The sequence below is a fragment of the Drosophila sulfurigaster genome, chromosome 2R (genome assembly GCF_023558435.1).
Source record: "Drosophila sulfurigaster albostrigata strain 15112-1811.04 chromosome 2R, ASM2355843v2, whole genome shotgun sequence".
Classification (NCBI taxonomy): Eukaryota; Metazoa; Arthropoda; class Insecta; order Diptera; family Drosophilidae; genus Drosophila; species Drosophila sulfurigaster.
Window position 1 is genome coordinate 7085845 of NC_084882.1, and position 15347 is coordinate 7101191.

The window sequence follows — 15347 nt, forward strand, 5'->3', positions numbered from 1 at the left end:
TTTTTATTTTGCTCACACGTGTATCAAGTTGGGCAGTTATGTTATCGTTAAGTGATGCCTTTGGATTGTTTGATTTGACAGTAGAAAACTTGATAAGCTAATAAATGAGTTAACTAGTTTTCATTGATAATTTCAAAAAGTGTTCTACGCACAAACCGCCAACGAGACTGATACTAATCTAAACAGCTTTATAGTTTGCTAACAAGCTCGCTTATCAGCTAAAGCAGCGACTAAGAGAGCTTCGTAACAAGCATGAAGGAGACTTTCATTGCAGCAACAGCAGCTGATAAGCTAAGCTGATAGGAAAACGACTCAAAAGACTGTATAAGCTGTTTAGCTCTCAGTTTTCTAATTCGCAGCGTAGAGTGAGCAACACAAGCGGCGGATACTTGCTAAAATGGTAGTTGAGAAGGTTGTCTTGGCATATTCTGGTGGCTTGGACACGAGCTGCATACTCAAGTGGCTGCTGGAGCAACAGTATGAGGTCATATGCGTGATGGCTGATGTTGGGCAAAAGGAGGATTTTGAGGCAGCCCGTCAAAAGGCGCTCAAGATAGGTGCCAAACAAGTAAGAGCAGCTCACAAACACAATTAACTTTTTGCGTGTGTCAAATGCTGATAATGCTACAATGTTGCAGGTAGTTGTTGCCGATGTCAAACAAAGTTTTGTCCAGCACTATATTTGGCCGGCGATCCAAATGGGTCTTATCTACGAAGAACGTTATCTGCTTGGCACCTCCTTAGCCCGACCGTGCATCAGTGTTGCCCTAGTGGAAGCCGCAAGAGAGCACGGAGCAAAGTACTTGGCGCATGGCGCAACTGGCAAGGGCAACGATCAAGTGCGCTTTGAGCTCTCTGCTTATGCGCTGCAGCCAGATCTCAAGGTAAGTAATTTGCTTCGTTGCCTCTTGCCTGAAGTTCCTTTGACCAGAAGTTTATGTGACTTGTAGATTATTGCACCTTGGCGCGATTTGGAATTTTGTCGACGCTTTCAAGGTCGTCTGGATCTTATTACCTATGCAAAAGCTCATGACATTGAGGTGACAGCGAAGCCATCCACACCCTGGAGCACTGACGCCAACATACTGCACATAAGCTACGAGTCGGGTGTACTAGAAGATCCCAACACTGTCGCTCCTAGCAGTCTATACGAGCTAACACTGCATCCGCTCACCCAAGCGCCACAGACTTCCACTCTCGTGTGCATCCATTTTGAACACGGTCTGCCAACGACCGTCAAGGATGTGGCAAGTGGGCGAGAGTACAATACTCCACTGGATATGCTCACATTTCTAAATGAGCTGGGCGGAAAATATGGCATTGGAAGGATTGATATTGTCGAGAATCGATATGTAGGACTGAAATCTCGCGGTGTCTACGAGACTCCCGGTGGCACAATTCTCTACGCCGCGCATCAAGACCTGGAGGTATTTTCTCTAGATCGTGAAGTACTGCGCACAAAGCAACTATTACGCGATCGCATGTCTGACTATGTGTACAATGGCTTCTGGTTCAGTCCAGAGGCGCTCTACGTGCGACGCTGCATTGAGTTGGCCGAGGAGCAGGTCACTGGTCAGGTGACCGTTGAGTTATCGCCCGGATACTGTCGTGCCATTGCTCGCAAAGCCAACGATTCAGCGGGTGCGCTCTACAACAAGCAACTGGTCTCCATGGATGAACATGGTGGCTATGTGCCACAGGATGCTGGAGGATTCATAGCCATCAATGCAGTGCGCATCCGCGAGCACGTGCGTGCCTTCGGAGCCTACCCCACGGACAAGTAGCTGGTAATTAAATTACTTAATAAATGCATTATTCAGTTATGCTACCTCTATTTTCTATTCTATTTTCACTCACAACTCAATTGAATACCCACTATGAAGACACACGAGCAATCATAATTCTCTTGAAGATTATTGCGAATTTCATTTTCAGAGGCTCCCACAATGAAATAATCACGGGTGAATTTATACGATTCGATGTATTTTTTTGGTAGAAATAAAAATCACTTGAGAGAATCCAATTCGTATTAAACATACATCCTCGTATACAAATGTGTATGCGCATATGCCAATAAAGCAGCAAATTACCATGGCTCGATTTCCCAACTGCATTAATCATATTTCCGTAGTTGCGCAAAACGAAAAAAGAAAAACCAACGGAATAATAAGAAGTGGGGGAGGATGCGGAGCAGCAGTAGAACAACGAGTTAGAAGCTCAGATTGCTGAAGTAAAACAATAGATTTTGCTTTGGGGGAGCATTTCGCTTATTTGCACCAGCAAATAAATGCTAACACTAATATTATTACGACAAATAAAGCCAAACGAATCGAAACTCGAGAATCACATTCAACTGTTCGCATGTTGTTGGTGGTGATGTGAATGTATTTGTTATATACAAATAAGATTTTTGTGAGTTAGATGGATATTGTACTCGCATAAGCCCAAGGAAATACACCAAATATTGAGTCAAGTGCTCACAGCGAAGTTTCAATTCCCTCTGGAGATGACCAGGCAAAAAGTACTGAAATAAATGTAAATAAGAGCGAGCAATAAATCAGAGCTTTAAAAAGATTCTGCAATGCTGAGGATCTAAATTAAACTTAAAGCGGATACCGTTTAGCTTTGGCCATTGCGATACCATTCACAGTGCTGTACTTTGTTTGTATTCTCTACTCTGATGAGCTTTCAAAACTAGTTGAATTAGCTCGCTCAAAGGGCGTTGTAGGGTTTTGTATTCAAAGTGTTTCAGTGTTGTAAACACGAATATTGTGTGGGTGCATACTCATAGAGACAGTCGGGCCTCTAATACTCAGTGTTTGGTCACTGGACCCAGACATCTATCCATCAGTTTCATGACAACGTCATGAATTTCTTGTTTTTCCTTTTGTTGTTGGTGTTGTCGTTGTTGTCGATGTCGTTGATGTTGTTGGCTTCGGTTTTTGGCCAACGATGGAACACGATCAGACATCGTTGACATTTTAACTTTGTGTTAAACGGCGAAACATTGTGCAAAAAAATTCGAGAGGAAAAGCATACTATAAAAAAGAAATATAAAAGGCTTCTGATACATATGTAGGGAGGAAGCGAACGCAAAAGCGAAGGCAAGCTGCCTGGCCCCGCATAAATGTTGAAAAAGTTAAGCGCCCGGTTTTGCGGGATTATTTGCCAGTTTCAAAGGATGTCGTCAGCCTTTGCCCGAAATGCTTGCCGCTCTCATTCTATGAGTATGTCTGTGCCTCCTCGTGGCGGAAGTGCAACTTTTGCAGCTTTCTAGATTTTTTCCCATTGCCTTCACAGCCTTTTGTATATGCGCTTAACTTTTATTGAATTTGCTAAATTGAATCATTGGTTAACTTTGTTAAAGTATAATGCATAATTAGCGAACATCGCTTTGGAGAAGGCAACAAAGTGGCTGCATAAATCTGGTTTTGAGCGAAAGAAAATTTATTGTAGCAACTTCAACAACAGAACAACTTGCAGAAATAGAAAAATAAAAACATGCTTAAATGCAACGCAATTGTGATTTGCTTATTTCATCAATCAAATGCAGAATGTTGGGAAGAGTGCAATTGAAATGGCAACAAGACCTATCACAACACTCTTAATGACGAATGAGTTATCTACTGTGTGTGTGTGTGCGTGTTTGTGTGTTGTGTACGATGGAATGGAAAAGAATTTCTCATAATTGGAAAGAACCGAGTTTTATTTGCAGCACACGCTTCGGCCAAGGATGACAGACTTGGCAGCAAGCAAACAAATATATGCCCAGCAGGAGCTGCAGAGGTAGAGAGCGAGAAAATAACGCCCAATACTTCGGCAAACATAAATTTATTTATGAGCATGTGGTGTGGCATGCAACTCCAACCTAGATTTACACTCCACCCTCACACGTCCACGCCCAGCTGCTGCTGCTGTTGCTGCTGTTGCTGTGAGAGCCCCAGCGGAGTGCCGAAGAGCTGCTTCATGGCAGTTGGTTGCCATCGTCTCGCAGCTACTTCCGCCGCGCTTACAAATTGTTTGAGGGCGAATTTTAATTATTCTTCATTGTTTTGATAGCAACGCGTGCTGCTCTCTTGCCGGTCGTCAAGGGGAGCGCACAAGTGGCGAAGAGGAAGACAAATGCGAAGGGGAAGAGGAAGAAGAAACGCAGCTGCAACTGGGTTGAACCTGGAGCAAGACTCTGTTAGCTTTGCTAGCGCAATGCTGCGTTGACAGCATCACTAACCCAACTGTAGGCAGCCTGACCCCAGCCGTCGTTTATTTGGATTTGGGTTTGGCTTTAGCTTTGGCTTTGGCTTTCGCTTGGATTCACAGTTTTGCCCCCATTGACGCGTTTCAACGGTGGTGCAAATGGTCTCCTAGACGCAGAAACAATTATTCTTTTGTCATATTCCATCTCATGCCTTGTCCCTTTTGTTTGTATAGTCTTGCAGAATGGCTTCTCTACAGGGCTGAGGCTTATTTGATTTCGGTGGCATGATGAAACGCAAGCCAACATTAGATTATGTCTGAGCTAAACTTGGTTTTCGCATAAATATAATATAATTTGGTGGTGCCTTAAACAGACTCTTGAACCATTGACAGTCCGAAACTCAGCTCTCAAATAGTTTCGTTTACATTTTCGCCTATAACTTTCTTGTTTTTTGTTTTTTGGCGCTTAAGCGAAAGACGACATTGCCCTCAAATTAAGTAAAAAGAAAATGGAAAGGATGTTGGAAGAGGGACATGAAGAAGTTTGATTATTTAAATTTGTTTACTGCTGACTTCTTAGTTGTTGTCGCTGTCCTTTTTGTAATTAACTGCAGACAAACTGTGAATCAGGTCACTCATACGACCCGTCGCCATCTCTTCTGTGCACCAACACTAACTTACAAATTAATTTTTATAAATAGCTTTTAAAATTATTACCCTCGCTGCTTGGCAGCAGTTTTGACCTGGTCGCAGCTGCAACTAACGTTAGTTGCCAACTGTTTCACTTGCTGCAAGTGATTGGTCCGGTCCGGTCCGGTCTTCGCCAGCGATTTTAATTAATTTGTCAACTTAAAAGACACCTGGTGGGAATTTCGTATTCCTCAAAAATTCATTAGAGCATTGGTCATTCTGGTGGCTTAACTTTAAGTTAAATGCTTTTATTTATATAAGCCTTTATACCTTTTATACCTGTACCTTTTTTATTAGAAACTTTTCCTTAAAGTTCGTTAAGAGCACATTCTTAGTTCCTTATGAGTTCAAAGATGCATACACTTTAAAGGTTTAACACGTTAATGCATAAACATAATATGTTTCTCTGATGTTGTTTGGCAACATCAATGATTTTTCATGTCTGTTTCAGAGATAATTATTTGTTTCTACTAATTATTTGCCGGATAAAGAATAGATAGGGATTAATAAGAGCAATCAATATAAATTTATCCAAATGAAAGTCCAACTGTAAACTAGTTAACTGGTTACCATGAGCATTTGAAACATTTTAAAAATAAATACATCAAAAATAAAGTAAATAAAATGCAATACGGTACAATTTTCTAGCTGCTCTGCAAAGAATGCTAGTTGTTGTTGCTGTGTTCTCGTGGTGGCTGTTGCTATCGCTATTGCGGCGGCTACTGTGGAACGTGGCAGATTATGCTGTATTATCACCTGTAATTCCTTATTGGCAATCAAAACTTTGCCGCATGCTGCACGTTCTGAGCGTGTCGCGCCCGTTTGCCTTCACAATATTATCGCATTTTCTACTTTCAATAAAAAGCAAAATCTGCGCATGCAGCCAAACTTTTAATTTTATTGGTAAACTTGGTGAGTGGACATGAACCACATCCGCCGAGCGGGTCTCTCTCCTTCTCTCTCTATCTATTTCTATCTCTCTTTTTGTCGGTCAGTACGTCTCTGTGCCCCTACAAGAATAACTACGTGCATAGCAACTTTATAAGTAATCGAAAAGTTTGATAGAGCTTTTTGAGTGAGCCGACAGCAAATTTCAAACCGAAACAATTACTACATTGTTCAATAGATCAGAAAATATCGGAAATAAATTATAATTTATGCAAAAGAAACTGATAATAATAAATGCTGAATATTGGGAAACATTGATTGCACGTTATTACATTGAGCCAATAAAGTGGTGGCAACGAAAGTCTCCTTAGTGCTCTTCACTAATTAAGTTAAAGCTGGAAAAATGGGAATACAAATGGAAACTTGAGAAAATGACTCAACAATGCGGTTGCCATTCAGGATGGGCATGCCGTTCTGAGCAGTTGCAACTCCGTATGTTTTCCTCCTTTGTTTTGTGCAACCGGAATTAAAACTAAGCACTTCATGGCACTCAGCTCACATAAACAGCGCAGGCAATAGGGAAGGCAAGGTCTAGCTATGTGGCTGTGGGTTGTGCTTCAAAAATCGTAAAATTGAAATTATAATTGCAACTGCAACTGATTCGAAATGGTCTTTGTTTTCCAGCATTGTTACCAATGGGCAAAAGCTAACGACGAAGCAAGACAGTGGCAAGGAGAATAAAGGGAGGACATGGACGAAAGGGAGGAGTTTTCCATAAGTGGCTCCTAGATTCACGTCGGTTGGGCAAACGGCAGCAATCGACGGTCCACGTTTCTTTTGCTTTACTGTCCCTTGTCTGTAGGATGTTAGCTGTTGTCTGGCAAAAGATGTTCTAATTACGGTCTTAACTTGCTGAATTCTTAAAATGCTTGTCAAATAATAATTATTTAGAAAGCATTTTCAGTTATGAAATGAAATACGAGCGCATCTTGCAATTTTCCTTTATAATTGCCGCGCTCTGCTTTCCTTCTTTTTTTTTTTTGTTTTCTATGTTTATACCCGCTACCCATAGTGTAAAAGGGTATTATAACTTTGTGTCTGCAGACATCTCCGACCATATAAAGTACATACTTTCTTCAAAGGCGTCAACAGCCGAGAGGATATAGCCATGCCCGTCTGTCTGTTTGTCCAACCGTTTGCATGAACACCTATGTAGATCTCAGAGACTATAAGAGAAAAAGATATAATTTTCCGACAGTAATTGATATCTTGGCAAGCAGATCAATTTTGTTTCAAATTGTAGTGTTATATCAATATACCAAACATTGACTCTTGGTACATTTTTAATAAGTTTGCGGTATACTGCACTGTTTTGTTTTTATTCGAAATGGGGAGCGGGTATCTAACAGTCGAGCACACTTGACTGCCCTTTTTTTTACTTGTTTTTGTCTTCTTTTATTTCGAGATTCAGCTCACAGTATGTATCTCGCATTTGGTATCTAGTATTTAGTATTTCTCTTTCGCGTCCTTGTACTCAGTTCATGTTCCGATTAACATCCGATGCGTTGGCTGGCAATAGAGCTAGAGATGCGGAATCACACCAGCTTTTGCGTTACTCCATTTGCCTGTGTGCGTAAGCCCGAATCCTTGCCAAGTGGCATGTGGCATGGAGCGTGTGGCATTTGGCATGCCGGATGTAGTGACATTTGGGAAGCACACCAAAAATTTCAGCATTTTTACAAAAGCTACATCGAGAATGTGCGCCGATAGCACTTTGCGTTGTGCTCCACATTCGCATTTTGTGACTGCATTTACTCCGATTTGGCCAGTATTTCATTTGTTTTGCTTCAATTTTCACTTTTTTCACCCTTATTCGGTCTTTTCATGTTTTGCATTTTTTTGTTTTCGAAATATTTAAAAAATTTGCCAGTTCCTTTATGTCATTGAATTTGACATTCTATATCCATCCTTTTGTTGACTTTACTGGTTCAGGGGGCGAATACATGATGGCTTTGGCAATCAATATTTGCTACTGATTCTTTTTTGGTTTGATTGAAATCTTGATGCTTGTTGTCGCGAATAGTGCATATATCATATAGTGACAATATATGTTATATTACAAGTCTGCAAATCTAGAGTCTCTTAATTGAATTCACTACTCAGTTTTACAACACATTTTGTTGAAACTTCGACAAGATTTATTATGTGCTATCACAACAAAAATGAAGCTTTAGTATTATAAGTATCTCACAAGTATCTAGTGGCAAACGGACTCTCAACGTTTTTAAATTGGTGTAGTTGCAAGCATGAAATTATTTTTAAGCACGAGATGACCGTAAATTGCACAAAAGCCAATTGCGAGAATGTGTTAGGAAATTGTTTTGTGTACATTGGAGAAGAAGAAAGAAGGACATCGGAACGGTCGTCGCCGTATGAGGGCAGTCAGGATAAGCATAAAACAAGACAATATACACAGAGCGGACGGACGGATGGACCGACAGAGCAGACAGTAAAATATACTTAGATGTTGCCTTTTCGTTGGCACATCTTGCAGCTGCAACAGCAGCATCAACAGCAGCAACATGGCAACAGCAACAGCAACTGATTCGGATTGCTCGAAACTGGAGAATATATATGCAATGTTAAGTGTGCTAGATTGTTTTGCCCCCTTCTGGGTGTGAGTATGTGCATGTGTGTGTTGCGTGTGCGTACGTGTGTGTGTGAAAGGGCATACACTCTGGGAGCATGTGGTTAAGAGGAGGCGAAATCTGCAGCAAGTGTTTGTTGTATGCAACTGATTGCAAAGGATTTTATGGTTCCCATTGCCGTTGCAGTTGCTGTTGCTGTGCTGGCGATGACGATGGCGACAATGCAAAAATATACAACAGAACACCGATCGCAGCAGCAGCATCAGCATCGGTAGCAACAACAGTAGCGGGCAGGGGCAGATGTTGCAGTGCTCTTAAGTGCAGTTGGCTGGCAAGGAACGGCAAGGAACGGGGATTGCTTGTTGCCACATAAGGTGTCGTTGCAGTGGCAAAACATGAGCCCATGACAGCAGCAACGCCAGCAACGGCAGCCACGTCGGCAACGGCAGCCATACAAGGCTCTGTGAAATGCCAACATCAGCATTACATGCGGCAATTGCTGCTGCGGATTTGCAGTTTAATGCCAACGATGCCGATGCTGTTGCCGTTGCCGATGCCAATGCCAACGAAATGGAATCGGAAACGGAAATACGAGTGCAACGAATATGGGTTCGAGGTTCGAGTATAGTCAGCATGATGCGGTTTGCTCTATAGCCACACGAACTGTGCCACAGTCCTGATTAGCTATCCAAACGGCAAGGCGTTCATTTGTTTAGTTCGTTTGATTAGGCCGAAGTGTGTCGCCTTCCGCGTCCAGTCTTTACAGCTTTAACTCCCAAACTTCTCTTTAAAATTTAAAGCACAATTAGCAAGATTTTCGCCCAGTCTTGTCTCACTCTCTCTCTCCCGCTCCCGTTTCTATCTTTTACAACAATACTGTACACAAAAGCTAAGCAACATTTAGCGGAAAATCAGCAGATTTCAGCATGCCTGAAATGAATTCCGATTTGGCTGCTTCTTTGCAATGCTCACTCCAGCTGGCTTTTGTTGTACGACCATCGTTTTCTCTCCCCATCCCAATTTCCAGCAACGTACTGTAACTATATGGCACACTCTGATGTTGTTTCTTTATCAAACGCATTGATTTGATTTCAAAGCTTGCGAGGCATTTACATTTGCCCGCACATTGCTTGGGTTCTATGCTTTTCTCTGTTCGCTTCTCTTCTGTGTGTGCTCGTTAACAAAAGATACTTACATATGTATTCATGTATCTTTCAGATACTCGCACTGCCATGGCATGGCATTTGGCTTCGTGTTCGGGTGGCTGGGCCATGATGCCATGATGTTCCTTACACTCTTTTACTTGGTTAGATTTAAATGCCGAAATTTCAATGCTGCACACATCACGTTCCCCATTCTTTGCCTCAGACTCTGTCGATTTTTTTTTTTTTTGTTTGCTTTTGCTACCCCGAGGACATATGCGCAGTATCAGAATGTATGGATGTAGTCGAGTCGAAGGGGAACACGTGAAAGTGTAATCACTTGTACTTAATATGCAGATGATGACAATGTGACAATCAAAATGATTCCAGGTCGCTTGATACTTCGCTACTACGTCTACACTCGTCTCTACGAGAATGTATTCGAACTTGTACTTCCACTCGTATAGTACTGAGGATGGCGTTATGGGAATCTGATTATTATTATCATCGTTAGAAGTAATGCCTTCCCTTTCGCTGCCAAATCGGATTTTCCTGCCCAGATTTCCAGCAGACATCAACGCATCAACGCATTAGATGGCTGCTTCTGCCAAAGCACTTTGAATTCTAAAAAGGCAATTCCATTTTATTTTCATGTCCCAAATTGTTTGCTCTCGCACATTTTCTATTGTCAAAGCGTTTTTGTAATACAAAACTGAAACATTCCTATAGTGATTGTGATTAATTCATTACCACTAATTGGTTTGATTAAATTTTGTCTACCTGATGAAATCTGAGACAAATTTTAGCAACAAAACTATTTTCTTGAATGCTAAATGTTAAGCACGTAACTTAATTATGCACATTCTCATACATCACATTTGAGGTTATTAATGCACTCTGTAGCTGTAGCTTCATTAAATTATTTACTGCATGCGAGTACACCAAAAAAATGTTGGTCAAAAGTTGGTCATGAAAAATGAACAGCATGGGACGTGGACGTGTGTGTGAGGAGGTTACACGGAGTGTATGTTAAGAATATAAATGTGAGTAAAATGGTTCCTTTTGTAAAAAGCCACACGAGGCATAAAACCGAAAAAACTGTTGATGAAACAGCTGAACAGCAGAAAAGCTGAACAACTGAAGCACGCGCAGCGGGAAGCTCGACTTTTTGAACTGAAGTGAAATGCAACAGGAGGCGGCGTGTTAATGCCGAAGGGGCAAGAACAACAACATCAACAACATGAACAACAAAAGCAACAACTACCCTCGACAACATCAAGTGCCAAACTCGTGACGAACTGGAGCGCCCCTGGTCACTGGTCCTCGAACTCATGGGGTCGCGCGTTCATCACGTCAAGATTTGCAGTCGTCTCTGTTCGCTGACTTGCTATGTAGTTGATGGCTATCGGGTAGCGGGTAACGAGTGGCAGGCAGTGTGTGGCAAGCTGGTTTCGCTAGAGTATTTCATGTTTTCCTTTGAGCTGCTGCTGCATGTCTGGATGAGGTTCATTCGCCGTTTTTTAAGCCAGCCATTGCCCTAATGAGGAGTGTGTCACTGACTGCCCTGTGTCGAAGTCTGAGTCAAAGGGCAGCTGTCGCGCTTTCTGATTGTCCAAATGTTTGGCGTCTGCTTCAAAGTGAGTGACAAGTTATACACCAAATTGCATTTACAAGCAGTCTTCTCTTTTCTCCTCCCTTTTCACTTGTGTATTCCCCAGCGTTATTACTCATACGCACAGTTGCACGTAAACGAAATTACGTATACGAAACGAAACGAAACGCAAACTCACACTCAAAGAGCTTTAGAGCGACATCGAAAATTCGCTAAAGCGTTCACATACAGAATGTTGCTATTTATTTCGACGTGCTCTTTTATTGCTCTTTGCCTGCATTTTAAATACTCTTATCACCTCATCGTCTAAATGCAAACGTTTTTTTCATGATTGCCCAACATTTAGTTAGCTTAAAGCTCCACCTTCCTTCGAGGCTTGCACAATTTAATTTACAAACATCGTTTTAGGCAACACATTTATGGCATATGTTTTCATACACTGCGCCCACATGTGCTGCCGACCGAGTTTAATTGTTCTTTAAAGCCACAAAACAAATTCCGACATAGACAAAGAAGTACATCCACGGCATACACTTTTATACACAAGGAGTTAAAAATGAAGGCGCAAACAAGGAGCCAGAAACAATTACACACAAAGATGAGAAAACAACAATAAGAACAACTGCTCGAAAGGCAATTTTAACTTTTCTGTATACCTCATAGAAAAGTACTTTGCATTGTAATGGGGAAAGAGCCTTAAGGGCCTATTTCAGACACTTGTGTCTCTTATGTAGTCGTTTCTTAACAGACTATACACGCGAGACCATCCTATACTCATTTTACCCTGCGGTTCTCTCATTACCAGAAATTAGTTCACTTGGTTTAGCTTACCATATAGCCAAGGATATTAACATAAATGCTAATTGTGTAGGTTTCAATATGATGTAAATAGCTTACGCTGCGATTAACATTATATTTGTTTGGAATAAATTAATAAAAATTAAAAATTTTGGTTTTGGTTCATTGACAACTATGAAAATACATTATAAATTTTGGAAAACTAGAAGTTCGTGCACCTTTTTGTTGGAAACACCTTTCGTAATTTTGTACCCTTCAATGAATATCGAAATTTTCCAAACATTATTGATTATTGATGTAATTTCCCTTGCTCCAGGGTCCCGACAGAAAATTCTTTTGATCTTGACAGATTTGACAGAATTGTTAAATTATTTAATTGTTTTAAGTTTAAATAGTGTGTTATATATTTTATACATATGGACATACCTCAACACAGATATCAAGTTCTTTTTAGTTAACGAAATTTCGTAAATTGAAATTGGAATGAAAAATCTTAAATCATCAATCTGCTTTGGCGGCTGTTTCAGTCTCATCCGAAGTCATTATTTACAAGGATAAACTTTATCCTAATATCTGATTGAAGTTTTTGAATAACAACGACAGATAATACGATTTCTTTATGTATTGAAATATACTCACTACATTTTAAGGTTAATCTTCACCAGGAAAAAAGGTCGCTATGTTTCCACAATATGCAATGATAGTTCGGTCGGATACATCTGGGAAAACCTGTCCCAGAAATTCCAGAAGTCCAGGTTGATTGCTGACTACTTCATAGTATTCTTCGTATGAGATTGTGCCATCCTTATCCAAATCAAATTTATTAAATATGAACTCGCACATGTCCTGAAAATACAAATATTTGTTAACAATTACTCTTAATTAAGAGACATTCTTATTTACAGCTTGCAGCTCCTTGACTTCATCATCATCTTCACCAACAAAGAAATTGTTAATAGCCATGCCGACAGTCTCACGATTCAATGTGCCGGAAGAAGAAGTTGTATAGACCTATTTAATATTATTATTGTATTAAATACCTAATTATCCAGACAGTTAAATAACTGAAAAAAAACAAATGAACAAACTTTATAAGCAAATTGCATGCGTTCTTCCAGGTTTTTGCTCAGAAATACGGAAAACAATTTCATCCAGGCTTCTGGACCAATGAAGCTAACATCCGCTGTAATATTTAGTAATATGCGTTCTATAATACTCATGTCGTAGATCCGAAAAAGTACCAAGAATAAGTTGTACATTTGTTTCTTCTTCATTTGCTTGGCTGAGGGACCGTTAATTTGTACAAATTTGTAGTATATTATCAGCAGACAAACGACTTCAGTGTTTGTGAACTCCGTCGTTGCGGTGAACTGCTTAATCAGGCTACTGTAAAGGGTTAAAAACTTGGTGTTAGCCATGTCATCCATGGTTGTATCTATACGATTCATCGTGACGTCTTATATTGTATCTGCTACAGTTCGAAGTTAGTGACACGTTTTCTTGAATTTTTACTTTTTTACTGTCATGTGGTGTGATATTATTGAACTTGAAAATGACTTTTTAAACTCAGAGGGCCTACTTGGTAGTACATACACAGAAAAAAAGTATATATAAATATTGAGGCTGCAGCGTAATCTTGCAAAGTATTTTAACTTCACATAACCATAACAGAATATTATTTAAATTCTTAAAGTCTACAGCACTTGCACAATTTGTCATACTTAAGAAATTGTGATTTAAGCCCGTTAAAATACCAAATGCAAAATGTATCAATCAAAACGGTATACGAAGTACAATAAAAATCCTTTGGCTTTAGCCGTTCTGAATGTGTATTTGGCGCTCTGCTGTTCAGCGATGTGTTGTGTTGTGGGTTTTTTTTTTTTTTGTATGCCGTTGTAAATCCGCTAACACTCCGTGTTGTCAACTTGCCGACATTAAGGCGCGTGAATCTTTTTTATTGTTATGTCTCCGTGTTGAGGGGTTGAGCCCCGTCTATACGGCCTGTGAAAGCGGTGCGGTTAGCAGGAGTTGTATGGGAGGGTGGATTGTAGGGCCGCTTGTATGACAGCATGTGTGGCATACAATTACAAGAGAGCCAGAAAAGTAAAGGCAACATTTGTTACCCCAAAACAAAATGGCAGCATCTCTGTCTGATTTCCAGTTGAGGGCGTCTTTCATGTCCTTCGCCTACTCCTTGGCGCCTGGCTTCGGATTATTATATTCGCGTTTCTCATGCGCACAGCTTTAAGCATTTATACATTGAAATATTTATTTCAAAAGCTAAACATGGTGCGCATAGCATCTGGAGGGGTATGGACCCTGATGTATTTTTTATGTCTCAGCTTCTTTTTTATTGCATTTAAATTGCGCTCGTTACATTTCTTGAGGTTGCACCCCTTCCATTACTCCAACAAAACAAATGCTTGTAAGCTGACAACAGTCTTGAAGAATGTATATAATTTCGCAAAATTTCGAAGGTTCAGAATTTGTTGCCCACGCATTCATAAAACGTCAGTTCATTGTACTTTCCCATTTTTTTGATAGATGTTCTAAATGGGTTTCTTATTCTGAGACTAAATGTATCTATATATATGTATGTACATATATCTCTTATCTCTGTTGTTTTAATATAAATATTGTATTAACAACGTTTCTAGAATACAAAAAAAATTTAATTTTTTTTTTGTTAATTTTGGGGCGTTTAAAGTGTGTGTTAAAAATAATAAAAAGATAGAAAATTGAATATTTATACCATATATGTATGTTAATTAATATTTTATTATTTAAACTAGGAAATTCTTATTGGAAATGTAAATTGGAGCGATATCTAACTATCGCGTAAATATCTAGTTGATAAATCACAGATTAACACCATCGCTATTAAATAATTAATTTCATTTATTTTTTTGTTATGTATATAGTTCAATCATACATAAGATAAATAAATACAATATTTTTTTATAATTCTTCTGCTACATATTATTACTAATCGTTTCAAGCGTCTATTCGCCAAAAGGGAAACTTTATAAGTTTGCACAACAATCATATCATATACTCTGTCTGGACTGGGCGCATCTTCCATAAGATGGACAACTAATGGAGCCGCAGCATCGATCATACAGCAATGATTCTGGAAATGAGGTATTTTGGCTAATATTTTGGTACACTTATCGAAAAAAAAGTGCGATATTAGAAATCAGTTTATTCTTCCGAAAAATATTCAAATTTTTGGCTCCTTAAAATTATTTCAAATTGCTTTGCGATGCTTAAAACAAAAAACCAAGGTCGAAAAAATGAAAGGAAATTGACAGGGGCATAAGAAAATGTTTAAAGATAATCGCCAAGACGATAATTTGACTACATTGTATAAAAATA

The 15347-nt window shown here is 39.7% G+C and overlaps 2 protein-coding genes across 5 annotated transcripts; one reads left to right on the forward strand and one right to left on the reverse strand.

Moving 5' to 3' along the window:
• The first annotated feature begins 320 nt into the window (after positions 1 to 320).
• On the forward strand, positions 321 to 1855 carry LOC133838083 (argininosuccinate synthase). The gene is made up of 3 exons (XM_062269043.1): positions 321 to 568; positions 639 to 884; positions 951 to 1855. The coding sequence occupies exons 1-3, from the start codon at positions 398 to 400 to the stop codon at positions 1782 to 1784; spliced, it is 1251 nt and encodes a 416-aa protein (XP_062125027.1). The 5' UTR covers positions 321 to 397; the 3' UTR covers positions 1785 to 1855.
• A 10212-nt stretch (positions 1856 to 12067) lies between these two features.
• On the reverse strand, positions 12068 to 13528 carry LOC133838287 (uncharacterized). Of its 4 annotated transcripts, none has more exons than XM_062269354.1 (4): positions 13061 to 13528; positions 12876 to 12983; positions 12615 to 12818; positions 12068 to 12538 (listed from the first exon to the last, which is right to left on the reverse strand). In XM_062269354.1, exons 1-3 carry the CDS (start codon positions 13418 to 13420, stop codon positions 12624 to 12626), a joined length of 663 nt encoding a protein of 220 aa, XP_062125338.1. In that variant the 5' UTR covers positions 13421 to 13528; the 3' UTR covers positions 12068 to 12538; positions 12615 to 12623. The 4 variants fall into 4 exon arrangements, with proteins under 4 accessions (XP_062125338.1, XP_062125337.1, XP_062125336.1 ...); XM_062269353.1 differs by having other exon boundaries at positions 12612 to 12818; XM_062269352.1 differs by having other exon boundaries at positions 12068 to 12545; positions 13061 to 13527.
• Positions 13529 to 15347: the final 1819 nt, after the last annotated feature.

What these genes read in the sequence shown, in the direction of transcription:
- LOC133838287 (XM_062269354.1), bottom strand. Translation starts at nt 13,420, where the DNA reads ATGAATCGTATAGATACAACCATGGATGACATGGCTAACACCAAGTTT. An exon ending in GCATGCAATTTGCTTATAAA is followed by an intron (nt 12,984 to 13,060) that starts GTTTGTTCATTT and finishes AATATTAAATAG; the next exon opens with GTCTATACAACTTCTTCTTC. An exon ending in AAGTCAAGGAGCTGCAAGCT is followed by an intron (nt 12,819 to 12,875) that starts GTAAATAAGAAT and finishes TTGTATTTTCAG; the next exon opens with GACATGTGCGAGTTCATATT.
- LOC133838083 (XM_062269043.1), top strand. Translation starts at nt 398, where the DNA reads ATGGTAGTTGAGAAGGTTGTCTTGGCATATTCTGGTGGCTTGGACACG. An exon ending in TCAAGATAGGTGCCAAACAA is followed by an intron (nt 569 to 638) that starts GTAAGAGCAGCT and finishes ACAATGTTGCAG; the next exon opens with GTAGTTGTTGCCGATGTCAA. An exon ending in CGCTGCAGCCAGATCTCAAG is followed by an intron (nt 885 to 950) that starts GTAAGTAATTTG and finishes TGTGACTTGTAG; the next exon opens with ATTATTGCACCTTGGCGCGA.